The sequence below is a fragment of the Eleutherodactylus coqui genome, chromosome 1 (assembly GCF_035609145.1).
Source record: "Eleutherodactylus coqui strain aEleCoq1 chromosome 1, aEleCoq1.hap1, whole genome shotgun sequence".
NCBI lineage: Eukaryota > Metazoa > Chordata > Amphibia > Anura > Eleutherodactylidae > Eleutherodactylus > Eleutherodactylus coqui.
This window is the reverse complement of record NC_089837.1, coordinates 173839899-173858120: the sequence shown is the minus strand read 5'-3', so window position 1 is coordinate 173858120 and position 18222 is coordinate 173839899. Positions and strand designations below refer to the sequence as shown.

Here is an 18222-nt window from a genome sequence, read left to right as displayed (position 1 = left end):
GGAAAACAAGTAAAACCTTAAAATACTCACAAATAAAAACAAGTTTTACTCAAAGCTTGAGATACTAATAACCTTTTATCGAGGTATGGAACCAACATTGTTACACCAGTGTGACAAGTTGGGGTCCACTTACCACTGGATCGCCAACCTTTCTGATTGGAATGGCCATCAATCGTGCAGAAACGCTAAGGAGACGTAGATTCTCGTTAAGTCTGGCATCCACCAGCCTTTATTCAGTATCACACACATATATCGCACATAAGATACAAGGTTCATTAACACCCCACCTGGGTGTGAGTCAAGGGTCATCATCCCTGTCTGACTCCAGGCCTTACCTGGTCCTCACTGGACGCTAGCTTGCAGTCTGTCCAAGCTGTCACTTCTCTCCCTCTTGTGGCAGGATCTGCTTGTTTTATATAGCTCCTGCCATGCCCGACAGGTGTTAACTCTCTCTGTACCTTTTTGCATTGTATCAGAATGCCAGTTTAGCACCCTCTGCAGGCCATTCTGATACTGCCCTACTACCCCTCTCCCCCTCCCCCTCCTCCAAAAGGCCGTATCACAGCTTTTGGCCCCTCTCCAGGGTCAAAACATCAGGTTCGGGGATCTCCATGTGTGGGGCTACCACTGCACCTATTACTGGCACTTCCCTAGCTGCCATATCTGGACCCTGCATCTCTTGCAGACACTCTTCTTTAGCTTTCCTGAGCTGCTTCTTTACTTTGACAGAACTGTTCCCTCCTGCAACTTCTGAAGCTTCTTTTCCAATCTCTGCTTCAGTAGCCATCTTCCCTTCAGCAGCCTCTCTTGCTGCCTCCTCTTTGGTCTCTTGTACTTCAGAGGTTTGTTCAGCCTTCATCTGTAGCTCAGCTCTCACCTTCTTAATGACTTTTCTCTGGTTTACAGAGGCGATTTCTTCCCTCCAGACTTTCCCAGTCTTTTTAAACTGTTCACCTGTAGCGTCCAGTTTTCCATAGTGTTACACAGGTGATGTAATTATTATCGTTGCCTCAGACATTGCCACAGGTGTTCTCTCTATAGGATATCCTTAAAACATGACCTGCTGGGGTCCCTGAGGACAGGAGTTGAGAAACAGTGCTTTAAATTGATATCTGCACAGTGCAGTAACAAATGATTTCTATCAGGACTTAACTTGCACCATAATTTGTTATATATTAACGTGATTGTTGGCACCTTATTTGCAGTGTGATCCAGTCAGTGTGCCAGCTAAAGAATCCTGAAAGTATCACATTTTTTGTGTGATTCGACTATTGTATTGACGACATGTACAAATGGGGTTATGATGCTTATATCTCCAAAGGCATTTTGTGTTTAGGGGCACTATCTGGTCATGGTTACCTTTACCAGTCAGTTACTTATGTAGTAGCGTTGTGGCTTGTCGGTCACAACAGCATCATGGTATATTGGCCACAATGCAGGGACAGACCAGGTTACTGGTTGACACACGGGGGCTGATGGCTACTATCAGCACCTGTATGCTGCATGCTGATATTCTCTCTGAGAGTCTTCCTTTAACAGAGGGTTTGAGGTGTGGATCCTTCTCTGTGCTACCTATCTGCAGGTGAGGAGGGCTTTATAATCATACCCCTCCCTTTCTCCATTGCTGTTTATTCATTTCTGTTGATGGTGGTGGTTGGAGCCTCTATTCTGGGTGAAAGCCATCTACTTGCAGATAAGTGCTGGTTTATTTTTTTCTCATTGGGTTAGTGTTTGCACAAGTTGCTTTGATGTGTTTAAGTGTTTCTCTCCAGGAGTTTTCAGAAGGATAGCCAGGTCCTAGGAGAAGATCGTGAGGCCATCCTTTCCAGGATGCTAACTCCACGTTTAAGCAGGGGTTCCCCTCTTCCTGACTAGTAAAGGATAAGTTGCTTCCATCTTTTATAGTCTGGTGTGGCGTTGTATTAATCAGCGTTATTCTGTGTGTGCTTTTCCAGTTCTGTGTGAACGCTGCCGTGCGTCCATGCTGTTTGGGGTGTTCTAGCGCTACGCGGATGCGACAAGTAGGCTATAGGGTCTTGGCAGCTTTGTTCTACAGGGTGTAACAGGGTTAGTATTTATCCCTCCTATTTTTGTACTGATACATCTGTGGACAGTTTGGCTGCCAAAGACCACCATCACTATTAGGTATGCCTGGAAGTTTTCCCTGGGAATATGGTAAGAGCATTCTATTTTTTTCTGTGGGATCTGTGGGAGCTGCCCCTGAGCCAATCAGAGGCAGCCCTCACTCACCCATTCATGAATTCATGAATGGGTGTGAGTGAGGGCTGGCCTCTGATTGGCCAGGCTGTGACCATTCAGAGGCATCTTATTCAGCAGGCGGGGATTTTAAATCCCCGGCTGCTGAATACTACTCACAGCTGTTCAGAGCAGTTCAGGAGAACTGCAGCCTGCCGCGCTGAACTCCGTCTGTCGGCACCAGGTGAGTATATATATATTTTTTATTTTTACACATTTCTGGATGAATTGCAGGAAAGGGCTTATATATTTAACCCCTTTCCGACAATTCATCCCGCGATCGCCGGCAGCCCATTGCATTCAGTGGAGTCGGCTGTATTGACGGCTCCATTGAATTCAATGGGCTAACATCGTTCTTCTCTGCCACAGCTGTTACAGCTGTGGCAGAGGAGAACTTGCTGTGTTGTTCCCATCATTTTCTTGAATTGCCAAGATTTTCACACATGAAAACCTTAGCGAGCATCGGCGAAATACAAAAATGTTCCGGTCGCCCATTGACTTCAATGGGGTTCGTTATTCGAAACGAACACCCGAACATCGCGGGAAGTTCGTTTCGAATAACGCGAACCCGAACATTTTGGTGTTCGCTCATCTTTACTAATGAATGTTACATTTAACAGTAATTATATTTCATCTTATTGCTGATCCGGATATGAAAATGTGCAATCACAGATAGCAACATGCCACATATATGCTGAGGGTTATGCAGTGTTTAAGTTTACACTGCTTTCTAAGCTTACACACAGTCAAAATACTAGGACTACAGTGCACTCATTGTCAAAAAAAATCAAGCATCTAGAAGAAGTTGTCAGAATCAAATGAAACTTTATCTGTGTGATTGTAACATTAATATAGGTAAGTGATTACAATATCAGAGCAAAAGGATCATTTACTGAGGAAAACTGAAAACTTGAAGAGGGTTCTAGTACCCTGTTGGGTCACTTCTAGCTTGGATGCAAGATGGGATACAGGCGTGCAGAGGGGGTATACAGGTTCTGTATGGTATCCTGCGGCATACACAAGTGGAAAAAGAGGTCCACTACACACAAGTAGTCTCTGAGAGCCTTTTATATAGGCCAAAAGCAAAACCACTTTTAGGGCCTCAGGTGGCAAGACTAGGCATACTACAACTCTAATCATTTGCATATCTGTCTGAGATGTAATTGTGTGACAGGTTGGGTAAGCAAAAGCCTTCCGGAGACATTTTTCAAGATTCTCAAAGAATATTCTTATTTCATGATTTCAGTCAAATTTGTAGTTCAGTGGAGTTCAGCAGTGAAGAGAAAATGAATCTTATTATGTTTCAGGTAGAAAATATGAATTCATTTGGCTTCATACAATCTTCATTTAGTTCAAAGTAAGACCAGTATGGGTATATAAACAGCAGGAGGCAACATTTTCTGAGTTTATTTTATAATGATAGCAGGAAAATATATTCATGTGATTTTAGCAAAAAAATACGAAGTCTAACAAAAACTGCAGCGAAGATGCAGGGCCTAGGGCAAACAATTGATCAGTCCAAGTCCTGCTCTTGACATCTCCAGTAAACAGGTAATTATGCTGGGAGAAGCTTTGGCCAACCAAGCATTTTTTTCCTGCAGTACCAACCCCAGGTAAATTGTAATACAGGATGATTCAAAAGTCAGGGCCACCTAGAATATCTAGATAGGATATAGATAGGAGACTTTGTAGAACACTTAGATGATTGAGGGAAACCTTTTGACACTATAGGGGTGCCTGTTGGACAGGAAAAAGAATGAAGAAGAAGTAAAGATAAGAATTAGGGATAGGAGCAAGAGGGGCTATGGAAAGGTAAGGGTAACCGGCCTAGCCACCATAGGGTTATAGTCTATCCGCATAGTCATTCAGCCAACCTGGCACAAGTTAGGGATTATTTGGGGGGGTGGGGAATACTTCCATTTAAGACCCAGGTAATCCGGTACGGAGTATCACGGAACTGGCTCCATGCAGCCCTGACCGCCAAATGTTTGTCACACATCAGCTCATCTTTGGCACATAGCACCTCCATATGTCTGATTGTATCAAGGGCCTCCAACCACATCACCCTAGAGGGCGGAGTCATAGATTTCCACTTTCTGGGGATCACCTGACGCACCGCCAGGATGAAGAACCTCAGCAGTGATCTCTTAGCTTGTGACAGCGAGCCTGGGAGCATGGAAAGGAGTGCCAGCTGTATAGTCAGCTGGACCCAGTCTCTGCACACTCAGGAATAAAGGGCACCAACCTCTTTCCACAAAGGAAAAATCAGTGGGCAGGACCACCAGATGTGGATAAAGGTACCTCTCTCCACCAGGCATCTCCATCAGGGGTCCTGATACTGGGGGACATCTGCAACCATTTTGGAGTTATGGATGATATCATGATGAGTATTAATGAAATTGTTATGTCAGGGCTGTGGCCTGGCTGTGAGCTGAGACTGCTGCTTACTTCTGAGCTTCACTTGGCTATCGCCTCCATCAATTACATCACTGCATCACCACAGGATACTTATCCGAGCAGCTCCTATTCCACTCCTGGAGAAAGTAGGTATGCGCTGTCAGAGAACCTCTAGGGCACAGCCTAAACATCCCACTGAGTTATTTTCCACGTACAGCTCTGGGCAGGACTCCGAGGCCTGCAGTTTCATTTCTCCCAGCGGCTCTCAGGATGGTAAAGGTGCCTTGGAAAGGTCCTCTTATGGGATCTCCAGTGGACCCACTGGAGCCAGGGGCAGAAAAGAGCCCTTCTTACTACTTCCCCCAAAGAGGTGAGTAGAAGCTTTAAGCCCCTGCACAGAGCACCTCTCACCCAACTAAGATGGTGCCCAGGCATATGCCTTCTTCAGGAAAAAGCTGAGTCTCGCACAACAAGCCCTGAAAAGCAGCACTCCATATTAGAGACTTCTAATCCGTTTCAATGCTTGCTCCCTGATACAGAGGATCCAATTTACAATGTCCCTTCTGCTTACCAGCCTGCTACAGAAACTTTAATTAAGAAGATGATGATGGTTCTGACAGGGTCTATTCAAAATAATTTATTGTGTTAATCTACCACCTTTAATTCTTCTATTAATGATTTGGGAGACAGTTAGCCATACTGGAAACAAAATAGGCGAACTGATCAAATCCCATAATGGATAAATTGGTGTTTATTTTATTGATGCTTTTAAAAACTACATTTTCGAGACTGAAGATGTGGATTTTATCAAAAGTAAAATGGCAGATCTCAAGAATAGGAGCAGGAGGAACATTGTGAAATTCCGCAGAATTTCAGAAAAGATAACTACATCAGAAATTAAAAACTACTTGCTTCAACTGTAAAAATACTGCTTCCTTATAATCCTCCTCATGAACTTATTATGGACAGAGCCCACATACTCTCAAGACCGAAGTTCTTCTCTAAGAATATCCCCCATGACGTTATAGCCAAAATACATTGTTTTTTTTATGTCAAAGCTTTTGTCAAAGCCTTAATGTTTGCATTCCACACAGCCAACTTCCTTTGAAGCCCTTACATGGATAACCATCTCTTCACTGATCTTTCATCTGCAATGATTCTAGCAAGAAGGAACTTTATCCACATTCCTTTCACCTTATGACAAGCTAAAATTCCATGTTAATCGGTTTTCCCATCAAGCTCCTAATCCAAAAGAATGGACTCTCTGAGATCCTATCCAAGCCTGAAGATGGTCCAAAATTGCCAGCGTACTGGGGCATTCACATACCTGAACATCAACAAAGCTCCTCGGTGAAAAGATCCACTAAACTAACCTAAGAGTGATCCTAAATGACTTCATCCATCTGAGGTATTATCCAATATTTGTGCATCTCATGGAGGTACCATTTCTGTCAGGAAAACCCACCTTCCCCCCCCCCCCCCCCACACACACACACACACACACACACACACTATGCAGGTATCCTGCCAAGACGTATGTCCTCTTGTTAATTATCCCTGTTCTGCTCTCTGTGTCCCTGGAAGCTAGGCCTAGCTTGCCTCACACCAAGATAGGGAGGCCATCAGTCTTTCTATTGTTCATATATTTTCATGTTACCTCTCTCTTGTAAAAGACAGGCTTCCAGGGTTCTATTACTCTTATCATTTCACACATAAATCCTATGTTTCTTAAAATTCTTTCCTTGAATATAAAAGGGCTAAATTCTCAGTTTAAGAAATCATTAGTCTGGAAAGATTCATTAAATTATAAGGTTGATATTTTGTGCTTACAAAAAACCAACTGTGCATCATCTTCATGTCCCAAGTTCTCTCACAAAAAAATCCCAAAAGTGTTCATGGCATCCTCAGGGTACTGATAATGTTTAGTGGAAAGGTTATTATGCAGAAGGCTACTATTGTTACCATAGCCAAACCGGGAAAGCTCCAAATACACCAGCTAACTTCAGGCTAACCTGCTTACTTAATTGTGATACCAAGATTTATTCAAAACTTTTAGCCCATAGACTCCTTACAGTTCTTCCCAATATTATTCAAAACGATCATGTTGGCTTTACGAAAGGCAGACAAGCACCCAAACGCACTAGGAGGGTTTGGGATCTTATTGCAATGTCTGGGCTCTCTCGAGGCCCTTCTCTGCCTTTTGCCCTGGACACGGAGAAGTCATTTAACAGATTGCACTGGGATTTTACATTTGCAAACCTTACATAAATTTGGTTTCCATAGCAATATTTTTAAATATTAATAAGAGCTCTATACAGTTCTCTTTCTGTTGGTGGCGTTTTTTCTGATTCATTCCAGATTACAAATGGAACTCTTCAGGAATGCTACCAATTCCCATTACTTTTCACTATGGTGATTGAAGCCAATGCAGAGTTAATCAGAACAAGCACCAATGTTAAAAGTATTTGAGCAGGACTAAGACAGCAGAAAATTGGATTATTCGCTGATGACATTTTAATAACACTTTCAGATCTACTAACATCTTTAAGAGCAACTTATGATATCTCATTTCAATTTAGCCAAGTGTCACAAATTCTTGGAATTAATACTAATGACTCTCTGAAAAAGTCCATTTATAAGGAATTTCCTTTTCAGTGGCAACACAGCAGTATTCCTTATCTTGGGATAAAGCTTTGTTACCTATCTGACCTTATATCTAAAAACTTCCTACCACTGCTCTCTGACCTCCAGTCGAAACTTGACCTTTTTTCTAAACAAAAATTTTCATGGCTTGGTCACATGGTATTATATAAATTGCTGGTGTTGCCAAAAATTATGTATTAATTTTCCTCCGTAACTATTTCCATTTCTTATTCAATTGTTGCCAAATTTTAAAAGTAGCTGTCAGACTTTATATCGTATCACAAAAAACGTAGGATTGGTTCTTCTATCATGTTTATCCATTGTAAACAAGGGGATTTGGCTGTGCCCAACTTGGGGTCTTATTACCACTGTATTATTCTTAACCAAACACGAACCTGGATTACTTGCTCCTCAAACTCTAACTGGCCTGCAATAGAATTTCAACTTAACGAATCGAGATCATTAAGATCACTCTTATTAGCCTCCACCTTAACTACTTTAATCCTTAACTTAATTCCACATTTTAATTTTTAGACAATGCCCCCACCCATGATTGCTTTGTTCCATTCCTGGACCCTTTTTCCCCAAAAGGAGAAATGTTCCCCCAAAAATTCTTCAAATAAACTTCCTATAGTGATTCTTGAATACTTTATCCCAGACTTATACTTAAAAATCTGGATCAAAAAAGGTATTATATATATTACAGATCTCATAATTAATGAAGAAATAAAACATTTTCAGCTCTAGTGGAAGAATTTTGAATTTTATTTAAAGACTCTAATATATACACTGAAATATGCTCCTTTATTAAAACAGCCCATATTCAAAATTTCCCTTTTAAATTATATCTAAGATTATCTGTTGGCTAGCCATCTGCTCAATCAGCTGTTACATCCTGCAGCTTTGAGGTATGCATGAAGGGGAATTGCGGCTGGATCTCGCTCCATACAACATGGGTGCCGACAACCACCTGCAACAGCTCATCGGAGCTGTTAACCCTTTAAATGCCCTGACCAATGTTCGCAGGTCCTGTACGGCCCCCCGTGATGAGATCGCAGGTTGCCGTATGGTTGTCATGGAAGCTGGAGGGCTTCTGAAGGGCCCCAGGGCTGCCATTGCAGAGTGCCTATCAAGCCATACCTGTGGCATGTCTTGATAGAATGCCTGTCAGATTGCAAAATAATGTAGTGCTATAGCATTGCATCATACTGCAGGAGCGATCAAAGTATCACAAGTTCTTTTCTCCTATGGGACCTTAAAAATAAAGTAAAAATAAGTTTTAAAAAAGTTTTACTAACTATTGAAAAAATAAAAGGTAATAAAAGTTAACAAAACTCTTTTGCCATATTTCTAATAAAAGAATCTAAATAATAAAACAAAAATAGATATTTGGTATCACTGCACCCGTAATGCTTTATTTACTCCACACAGTGAACATCGTCATAAAAAAAAAAGAATGCCAGAATTGCGCTTTTTTAGTCACCCAGTCTGTAAAAAAAAAATGCAATAAAAAGCGACCAAAAAGTTATATGTAGAGATGAGCGAGCACCAAAATGCTCGGGTGCTCATTACTCGGGACGAACTTTTCGCGATGCTCGAGGGTTCGTTTCGAGTAACGAACCCCATTGAAGTCAATGGGCGACCTGAGCATTTTTGTATATCGCCAATGCTCGCTAAGGTTTTCATTTGTGAAAATCTGGGCAATTCAAGAAAGTGATGGGAACGACACAGACACGGATAGGGCAGGCGAGGGGCTACATGTTGGGCTGCATCTCAAGTTCACAGGTCCCACTATTAAGCCACAATAGCGGCAAGAGTGGCCCCCCCCCCCCCCACTGTCAGCATAAAGATCGTTCTCCTCTGCCATAGCTGTAACAGCTGTGGCAGAGAAGAACGATGTTTGCCTATTGAATTCAATGGAGCCAGCAATACAGCAGGTTCCACTGAAAGCAATGGGCTGCCGGCGATCGCGGGATGAATTGTCGGGAAGGGCTTAAATATATAAGCCCTTCCCTGCAATTCATCCAGAAATGTGTTACAATAAAAATATATACCGGTGTATAAGGCGACGGGGCGTATAAGACGACCCCCCAACTGTCACCTTATACGCCTGGAATACAGTGGAGCAAAGAATAAAAATCATTACTCACTTCTCCTGGCGTTCTGCGCCGCTGCTGCAGGCTGTCGCTCCCTCCTGGTCCCCGGCAGAGCATTGCTTTCTGGACGCAGTGGTTGAAATCCCCACCTCCAGAAACACATGTGCCTTCAGCCAATCACAGCCATTCAATCACATCATTGTCATTGGCTGTGATTGGCTGAAGGCACGTGTGTTTCTGGAGGCGGGGATTTAAAGCCCTTCGTAGAGAAAGCAATGCTCTGCCGGGAACCAGGAGGGAGCGACAGCCTGCAGCAGCTGCGCAGAACGCCAGGAGAAGTGAGTAATGATTTTTATTCTTTGCTCCACTGTATTCCCGGCGTATAAGGTGACAGTTGGGGGGTTGTCTTATACGCCCCGTCGCCTTATACGCCGGTATATATTTTTATTGTAACACATTTCTGGATGAATTGCAGGGAAGGGCTTATATATTTAAGCCCTTCCCGACAATTCATCCCGCGATCGCCGGCAGCCCATTGCTTTCAGTGGAACCTGCTGTATTGCCGGCTCCATTGAATTCAATGGGCAAACATCATTCTTCTCTGCCACAGCTGTTACAGCTGTGGCAGAGAAGCATGATTTGTCTTCTATATGTTCTCAATGGGGTCGGCACTGCTGCCGCCGGCCCCATTGAGCGCATATAGATAAGAGAACAGAAATCGCAGATCGCACATAGGTGCGATCTGCGATTTCTATGGCCTAAGAAGGACCGTTAGGGTTCTTGAAGCCTAAAATCACTCCTAACACTCTCCCTATAGCAGCTCCGGCATCAACAACACTTTCCCTGAACTATGTCAGAATGCATCTGTGGCGAGCCGCGGGAGGGGCAGATTTTAATACCCGGGTGACACCTAATCTCGCCAGCCACTCACTGCAGGGGGGTGGTATAGGGCTTGAACGTTGCAGGGGGAAGTTGTAATGCCTTCCCTGTCTTTCTATTGGCCAGAAAAGCGCGCAAATTTGTCAGGGAAGAAAATGAAAGTAACCCGAACACCGCGTGGTACTCTTTACGAGTAACGAGCATCTCGAACACCCTAATACTCGAACGAGTATCACGCTCGGACGAGTATGCTCGCTCATCTCTAGTTATATGCATTCAAAAATTATACCAATAGCAACTACAGGACTAGAGATGAGCGAACGTACTCGTTACGAGTACTTACGCACCCGAGCACCGCCATTTTCGAGTACAGCGGTACTCGCGCGTAAAGATTCGGGGGGCGCCGTGGCGGCACGGGGGGTAGCAGTGGGGAGTGGGGGGGAGAGGGAGAGAGAGAGGGCTCCCCCCTGTTCCCCGCTGCTCCCCCCCCCCCCCGCACCGCCGCGCCTCTCCCCGCCCCCCGGCGCCCCCCGAATCTTTACGCCCGAGTACTGAAGTACTCGAAAATGACGGTACTCGGGTGCGTAAGTACTCATTACAAGTACGTTCACTCATCTTTATACAGGACGTCTAGCAAAAAATGAGCCCTTGCATAACTATGTTAACGAAAAGTAAAAAAGTTATAGCTGTCAGACGATGGCGGCAGAAAATACTTAAAAAAAATATATATATTTGTAAAAAACCAAAAGCAGTACAGCAAAAAAAAAACTATATGAATTTGGTACTGTAGTAATCATACTGACCCTTAGAATAAAATTATGATTATAATGTCATTATTGTTGTAGTATGTACACCATAGAAACAAGACGCACCCAAAGATGGCAAAATGCTGTGTTTTTTTCTTTTTCACTCCACTTAGAATGTTTAAAACATTTTTCAGTACATTATATGGTACATCAAATAGTACCATTGAAAAATACAACTCATCCCGCAAAAAACAAGTCCTCAGACATCTACGACAATAGATAAAAGAATTTTTTTAAATGGGGGTAGGAAAAAACGAAAATGGGGGAAAAAAGGGCTGCGTCCTTAAGGGGTTAATAAAGTTTGATGATTTGAAATTCTGGGAAAAATCTTATCTGCAAATAAGAAATGACCATCATTTCCACTATGCTACATGGATCGTATAAAAACAGCACAATTTCTAGCATAATGCATACACTCAGGTCACATTACCTTCAGAGGGGCTTTTGAGTGAGTCGGAGACTGTGTAGAAGTTGCAGAGAGTCTGTCGTTTTCTAGTGGAACGCTGCTGACTGACAACAAGTTTTGCTGATTCTCTTTGCTCTTCACAAATATTTTCAGGTTTTTAGCTTTATTGTTTTCTCTGGTATCTGACACTTCGCATCTTTCATCCTTTATACTATTTTCTGCTTTCAAGAGGCTTCCAGAAAATGTTGATATTGATTCCTATAAGTGTTACAGAACAAATGTAAGCATGCCACAGCAGTAAATGCATGTATTCTCTCATTTGTAAAGCTTCATCAGAGGACACCATAGGACAGTAGAAAAGAGCAATTAGAAAATCTGTTCTCGAATCCAAATCTTCTAGACAATGCTCAGATTGACATTTTTCATATCAAGTCAAATGCATAAATAAAACATAGCAATACTACTGATGTCTGAAACACAGCATAATACCCATCTGTGATGTTGGGTACTACCATTTTTTAATATTATTTCAATTCACTCTTGTCTTACAATGCTAAATAGATGAAAGACATCTGAGCGCTACATCAGTATTGATATATTGAAACTATATTTTAGGAACCTTTTGTACATAAAATAGAAGATGGCAATAAAAGACTAAACTAGTGGCTGGTGAAAGTCCCCAGTAGAGAACTTTCAGAGCCACAGTTTGGTGGCTGTGTATTGTGCCTAGCTTCCAGCTGACCATGACATTTGTAAGAATTGCCAGTCACTCTCTAACAATCAACATTGCTGAGAATATTGTTATAGATGCTGATTGCCTGAGAACAACTCAAAATACTCACCTTAAAGGTCGTCATCAGCTAGTTTTTGGAGCTATATACTGATCAGTGTAACTCTTGATGAGCACTGTACAAGGGGGTGGTGATAAGTCTTTGGCTTTACCCAGAAAGAAACGAGATAGATGAAACTTTACATTTATTCCACATTCTCTCCACTGATGTCAACACACTTCTTACATCGGTATTCCAAGTTCTGTAAGCCTTGCAAAAAGAAGGATTTCAGTTGTGCCTCAAACCAGTCATCTGTAGCAGCCATGGCATCAGAAATGGTGTGAAATTTGGTACCCTTGAGGTGTTTCTTCAGGTTTGGAAACAGATGATAGTCGGAGGGAGCTATATCTGGTGAATAAGGTGGGTGGTCAACCAGCTGGAAGCCCAGCTCCACCAGTTTTGCTGTGGTCGCTTGTGCAGTGTGAGCAGAGGCGTTGTCTTGCAGGAACAAGATTCCTTTGGACAGCTTGCTTTACCTTTTGGCCTTCAGAGCTGCCTTCAAGTGGTCCAAAAGTTCAATGTAATACCTTGCATTGATGGTGGAACTATTTTGAAGGTAGTCCACTAGCAGCATGCCCTCCTTATCCCATAACACAGACTCCATCACCTTAGTGGCTGATTTTTGCACCCTGAACTTCTTTGGGCAGGGAGAACCACTGTGCCTCTACTCTTTTGACTGTTCCTTGGTTTCAGGGTCATACAAATAAATCCAGGTCTCATCCACAGTGACCAGTCGATCCAAGAAGTTCTTATCAGTCCGGAAACACTGACAAATGGACCGGGAAGTTTTCACTCGCATGCTTTTCTGATCTGTTGTCAAACATTTGGGGACCCACTTTGCAGATCGCTTCTTCATGTTCAAATGTTCATGGATAATGACACAAACACGTTCATGAGAAATCCCCATGATGTCTGCTATTCCTTTAGCTGAAATTCGCTGATTCTCCAGTATGACGTTGTGCACAGCATCGACGATCTCCGGAACAACCACCTCTCTCGGTTGTCCAGGACGTTCCTCATCATTCAGCAAGTTTTAAGTAAAAAGAGTATGCGCTCGTGGAAAATGCAAACAAGTAAAATAAAGAAGTCCGTTTGGTGGGAAACGGAAAAGGAAAAGAAGTAGAGTGGCACTTACTCGGAAGGCGGGGGATGGATTGAACAAGAAGCCCCCTCCTTTAAGTGCTGACTCCTCTAGATCCTCTCGATCGTGGATGTTATTTGCAGCAGGCAGGTTGATTTTTCCAATTTCATTTGTAAAATTAAATTAAATTACAGGCAGGCAACGCGTTTCAGTGCGACAAGCACCTTTCTCAAGCCAATGCATACATATAAAAGAAAGAAAACATACTCACATTTATAAATATCTAGGTATCACTTTCATTTTGTTTGTAGCGTCATGCTGGGGTCTTGTGACTGAGTGACGCGGTCGCGCTGTTAGTGCGTGCCGCGTCATAGCGGAGGGCTCGTGGCATGATGACGCGGTCACGTTGTACGTGCGTGCCGCGTCATGCTGTAGGTCACCTACAGCATGACGCGGCACGTACGTACAACGTGACCGCGTCATCAAGCCACGAGCCGTCCGCGTCACTCAGTCACAAGACCCCAGCATGACGCGGCACGCATTAACGCGACCGCGTCATTAGACTAAGGGATCCCCGCCATGACGTGGCGCGCACGAGCAGCGCGACCACGTAATTTCAAAATGAAACTATTTTAACAAGTTAGCACGTCAGCACAAATGCCACGTGGCACGCTTGAACAACGCGGCCACGTCAACAAATGAATCATGTGACCTATCCAAACCTATCACAATGAACTCCTCCATCTAGAACTACACGGCTCCACCCACAAAATGGCGCTACACACAAAATGAAAGTGATACCTAGATATCTATAAATGTGAGTATGCTTTCTTTCTTTTATATGTATGCATTGGCATGAGAAAGGTGCTTGTCGCACCGAAACGCGTTGCCTGCCTGTGATTTAATTTTATTTCACAAATAAAATTGGAAAAATCAACCTGCCTGCTGCAAATAACATCCGCGATCGAGAGGATCTAGAGGAGTCAGCACTTAAAGGAGGGGGCTTCTTGTTCAATACACCCCCCTCCTCCCGAGTAAGTGCCATTCTATTTCTTTTCCTTTTCCGTTTCCCACCAAACGGACTTCTTTATTTTACTTGTTTGCATTTTCCACGAGCGCATACTCTTTTTACTTAAAAGTTGCTGTTTGTTCTTTATTTTTGGGACCACTCTCCTGGTGAGAGTCCCCCACATTGTCATTGCAGCTCTCCCCCTTTACGGAGGATAGGAAAATAGCATACCAGAGAACTCGCTCACTATCCGTTGGCGCTGTCTGAACTGTTGTGTTCCTCATCATTGGTGCTGAAGTGGCCTGTTTTAAATTTGGCAACCCAGTTCTTAACTGTAGAATATTAAGGGCATTGATCCCCAATGTCTGCGACATATCACCATGAATATCCTTTGCAGACTTTCCTTGCAGAAACAAGTACTTTATCACTCCTCTGCTCTCATTTGCGGTGAATATCGCCTTTGACTCCGCCATTTTGTTTTCCCGCTTGCCTAGATCACTGTTGCCATAAGCTACAAACACAACATTTTGAAAACATATATTAGACACATAAGGCTTTCATGTGATGTAACATTCATTACCATAGAAACAAAAAAAGAACACAAAGCCAAAGACTTATCAGCAGCCCCTCGTATATATATAAACAAAAAATAGAAGTGGAGGGGAGCTGCTACCGTTAAAAAAAATTTCATTCTTTATTGAATAAAAAAAAGCATACAGCTCACAGGTTTTTTATTCAATAAAGAATGAAAATTTTTTTAACGGTAGCAGCTCCCCTCCACTTCTATTTTTTGTTTATATGGAATTTGGCCGTTTGCCGTCGGCTGCTTGAGGACTGAGCTCCTGTTGAATTTCAGATCTCCCTGCAACACTGAAAGATACTGCTGGTGAGGTGAGCCCATATTTCTTTTTTGGCTTATTCCTCGTATACCGTATATACCGGCGTATAAGACGACTTTTGAACCCCGAAAAATCTGCTCTGAAGTCGGGGGTCGTCTTATACGCCGGTAATACAAAAAAAAAAGTGTAAAAAAAAAAAATCATTACTCACCTCCCCCGGCGTTCCGTCGCGCTCCGGCAGGATGTCGCTCGCTCCTCGTCCCCGGCGCAGCATTGCTTTCAGAATGCGGGGCTTGAAATCCCCGCCTCCAGAAAGCTAATACACACGCCGTCAGCCAGTTACAGCCATTCAATGACAGCATTGAATGGCTGTGATTGGCTGAAGGCGCACGTGTGTTAGCAATCACACCCATTCAATTATGTCATTGAATAGTGTGATTGGCTGAAGCCACGTGTGTTTTAGCCAATCACAGCCATTCAATGCTGTCATTGAATGGCTGTAACTGGCTGACGGCGTGTGTATTAGCTTTCTGGAGGCGGGGATTTCAAGCCCCGCATTCAGAAAGCAATGCTGCGCTGGGGACGAGGAGCGAGCGACATCCTGCCGGAGCGCGACAGAACGCCGGGGAGGTGAGTAATGATTTTTTTTTTTCTCCACTGTATTACCGGCGTATAAGGTGAAAGTTGGGGGGTCGTCTTATACGCCCCGTCGCCTTATACACCGGTATATACGGTATATACTATTTGTTTAAAATGTCTCATCACAAAGGTGCTGTAAGTGTGCCAAGGTAAAGTATTTGCAAGCTTAATGAGAGTTGATAAGTATGGGAATGGGGGAATGAAAGTCACTGATATAAATATTCAAATCCGCCCAGATTAATGTGTAAATAGGTTTGTTAATATTTCCATATATGTTCTAGATCTAGACTTTATTCCTTTTAGTCATCCTGTGCTGAACTGTTAATTTTTAGATATTGCTATTTAGGGTGGTACATTTATATAGTGCATAATAGCACTACAGTATTTCCCAAAAAAATATGAAACTGATGTGTTCAATAGAAAAGTAGCATCATACCTCATCATACTGATCTTCCATTTCCTCTGCTTCCTGCTCAGGACTGGCCCGCCCTTCCTTGTGATTCTCCACAGTTGAGCTTGGCTTGCGAAGAGGAATAGAGTTATAGCTTTCTTTTCCTGATTTGACTTGTGACTGTTTTTGAAAATCTAAAATACTACTCTTGAGACTTGAACCATTTCTTAAATACTTAAGAAGCCACTTGGAATCCTGCATTGAAATATAAGAAGAAATACAGAAACTCAGATAAATGCCATTGTGCAGTACACAAGTAAAGAACAATCAAAATCTTTCATTTTTGATAAAGAGGACACAAACTTTATTAAAAAACTGCAGAATAATTTATAACCATGGCAGGGTACACCCTTATAAAGGGCCTATTTAACCCCTGCTTCAGTGCCTCCCGGTATAATTTATGGGTACAGTAAGACGTTTTTCTAGAGCTTGTCAAATTTTTTCAAACATGTTTTATTACTAATTAGATATAATTAGTAATATATCTAATTAGACAAATGAAGAATCTACTAGCTACTGACCTCTGGTAATATACATCTCCACTTTTTCCTGAGCCCTTGGTTACTCTTAGATGGCTGAGTGCAAGTTGTACCTAAGATCCTCAGATGCAACTCACACTGGACAGCATACGAACACCCCATCCTGTTTAATGTGTGCAACAGTGTGTTTTATTTGGTTAAGGGAACACAGTGGGCAATCCTGAAAAATGTGAGGAAGAACCCAAAAGCAAAACCAAAAGATTTACGGAACACTCTACAAACTGCAAACTCCTCTGTTCATTTGTTTACTATTAGAAAAACACTAAACAAAAAAAGGTAAAAAAAAAGACCCAATTTAAGTTTATCTGGGACCACCCGGTTCTTCAACAATGCTTTTGAAAAAAAGCTCTATGGCCAAATAAAACAAAAAATTGAATATTTTTATCCAAATGCACAATGCTATGTTTGGAGGGAAAAGAACAGTGTACACAAACACAAAAACCTCATCCCAACCTTGAAGCATGGTGCAGAAAGAATCACTGAGGGAACAATAAACTATAAGGTGTATCAAAATATTTTGCAGAAGAATGTAAGGGTGGCTTTCCGTGATCTGAAAGTGAAGAGATATTGGGTGATGCAATAAGACAATGACCCAAAGCACAAAAGTAAATCAACTAAAAAAATGTTGCAAAAGATTTGTGTTTTACAATACCTAAGTTAAAGTTCTGACCTCAGCCCTATGGAGATGCTGTGGCACAAAGAAAAGAGGGATGTGCTTGCAAGGCATCCCCGAAATATTGATGCACTGAAACACATCTGGGAGGAATGATTGACAATTGCTCTTTAACGTTGTACAAAATGTATTTGCAGCTACAGGAAAGGTTTGGTGGAGGTGATTACTTTTAAAGGGGATCTACAGGTTATTGACTTCAAGGGTTCACTTACTTTTTCTCCTTGCATTGTAGATATTTACTCAATGTGTTCAATAAAAGGCATGAACAGTACAACTGTTTTTGTGTTACTAGTTTAGTTAGATTGTATTTGTCTACAATTGTGACTTAGCAACAAATCACACTTTATTGGCAATCAATGCAGAAATCCAGGTAATTCCACAGGGTTCACATACTTTTCATTGCAACTATAAGTCTATATAAACCAAGAAGCACAGTTCTGCTACAACAGAAGATGAGAATCTTTTATTTAAACAGTGACAGAAAATCTATGACAGATTTACCTCTACCTACTTGAAACTGTAATTCCTTCTATGGCTTACAATTACTTTAGTATAGCTCAAAAATGTTTTTTGAATAAAGAAATAAGTTGTATTGTGAAATGCTGAAGTGCTGGTATTCTCACGTCTACATTTTGTACATGTTGTCCTGCTGGCTCACGTATAATTCTTCATTACCTT

At 42.3% G+C, this 18222-nt stretch overlaps 1 protein-coding gene across 1 annotated transcript in view; it reads right to left on the bottom strand.

The window, feature by feature from the left end:
• Window positions 1-17771, bottom strand: part of LOC136633337 (uncharacterized) — a 31563-nt gene extending 13792 nt beyond the window's left edge. The window contains exons 1-3 of the mRNA XM_066609038.1: window positions 17757-17771; window positions 16318-16527; window positions 11508-11741 (exon numbers count right to left, since the gene is read on the bottom strand). Coding sequence (XP_066465135.1) covers window positions 11508-11741; window positions 16318-16527; window positions 17757-17771 — 459 coding nt within the window. The remainder of the gene's footprint in view (window positions 1-11507; window positions 11742-16317; window positions 16528-17756) is intronic.
• Window positions 17772-18222: the final 451 nt, after the last annotated feature.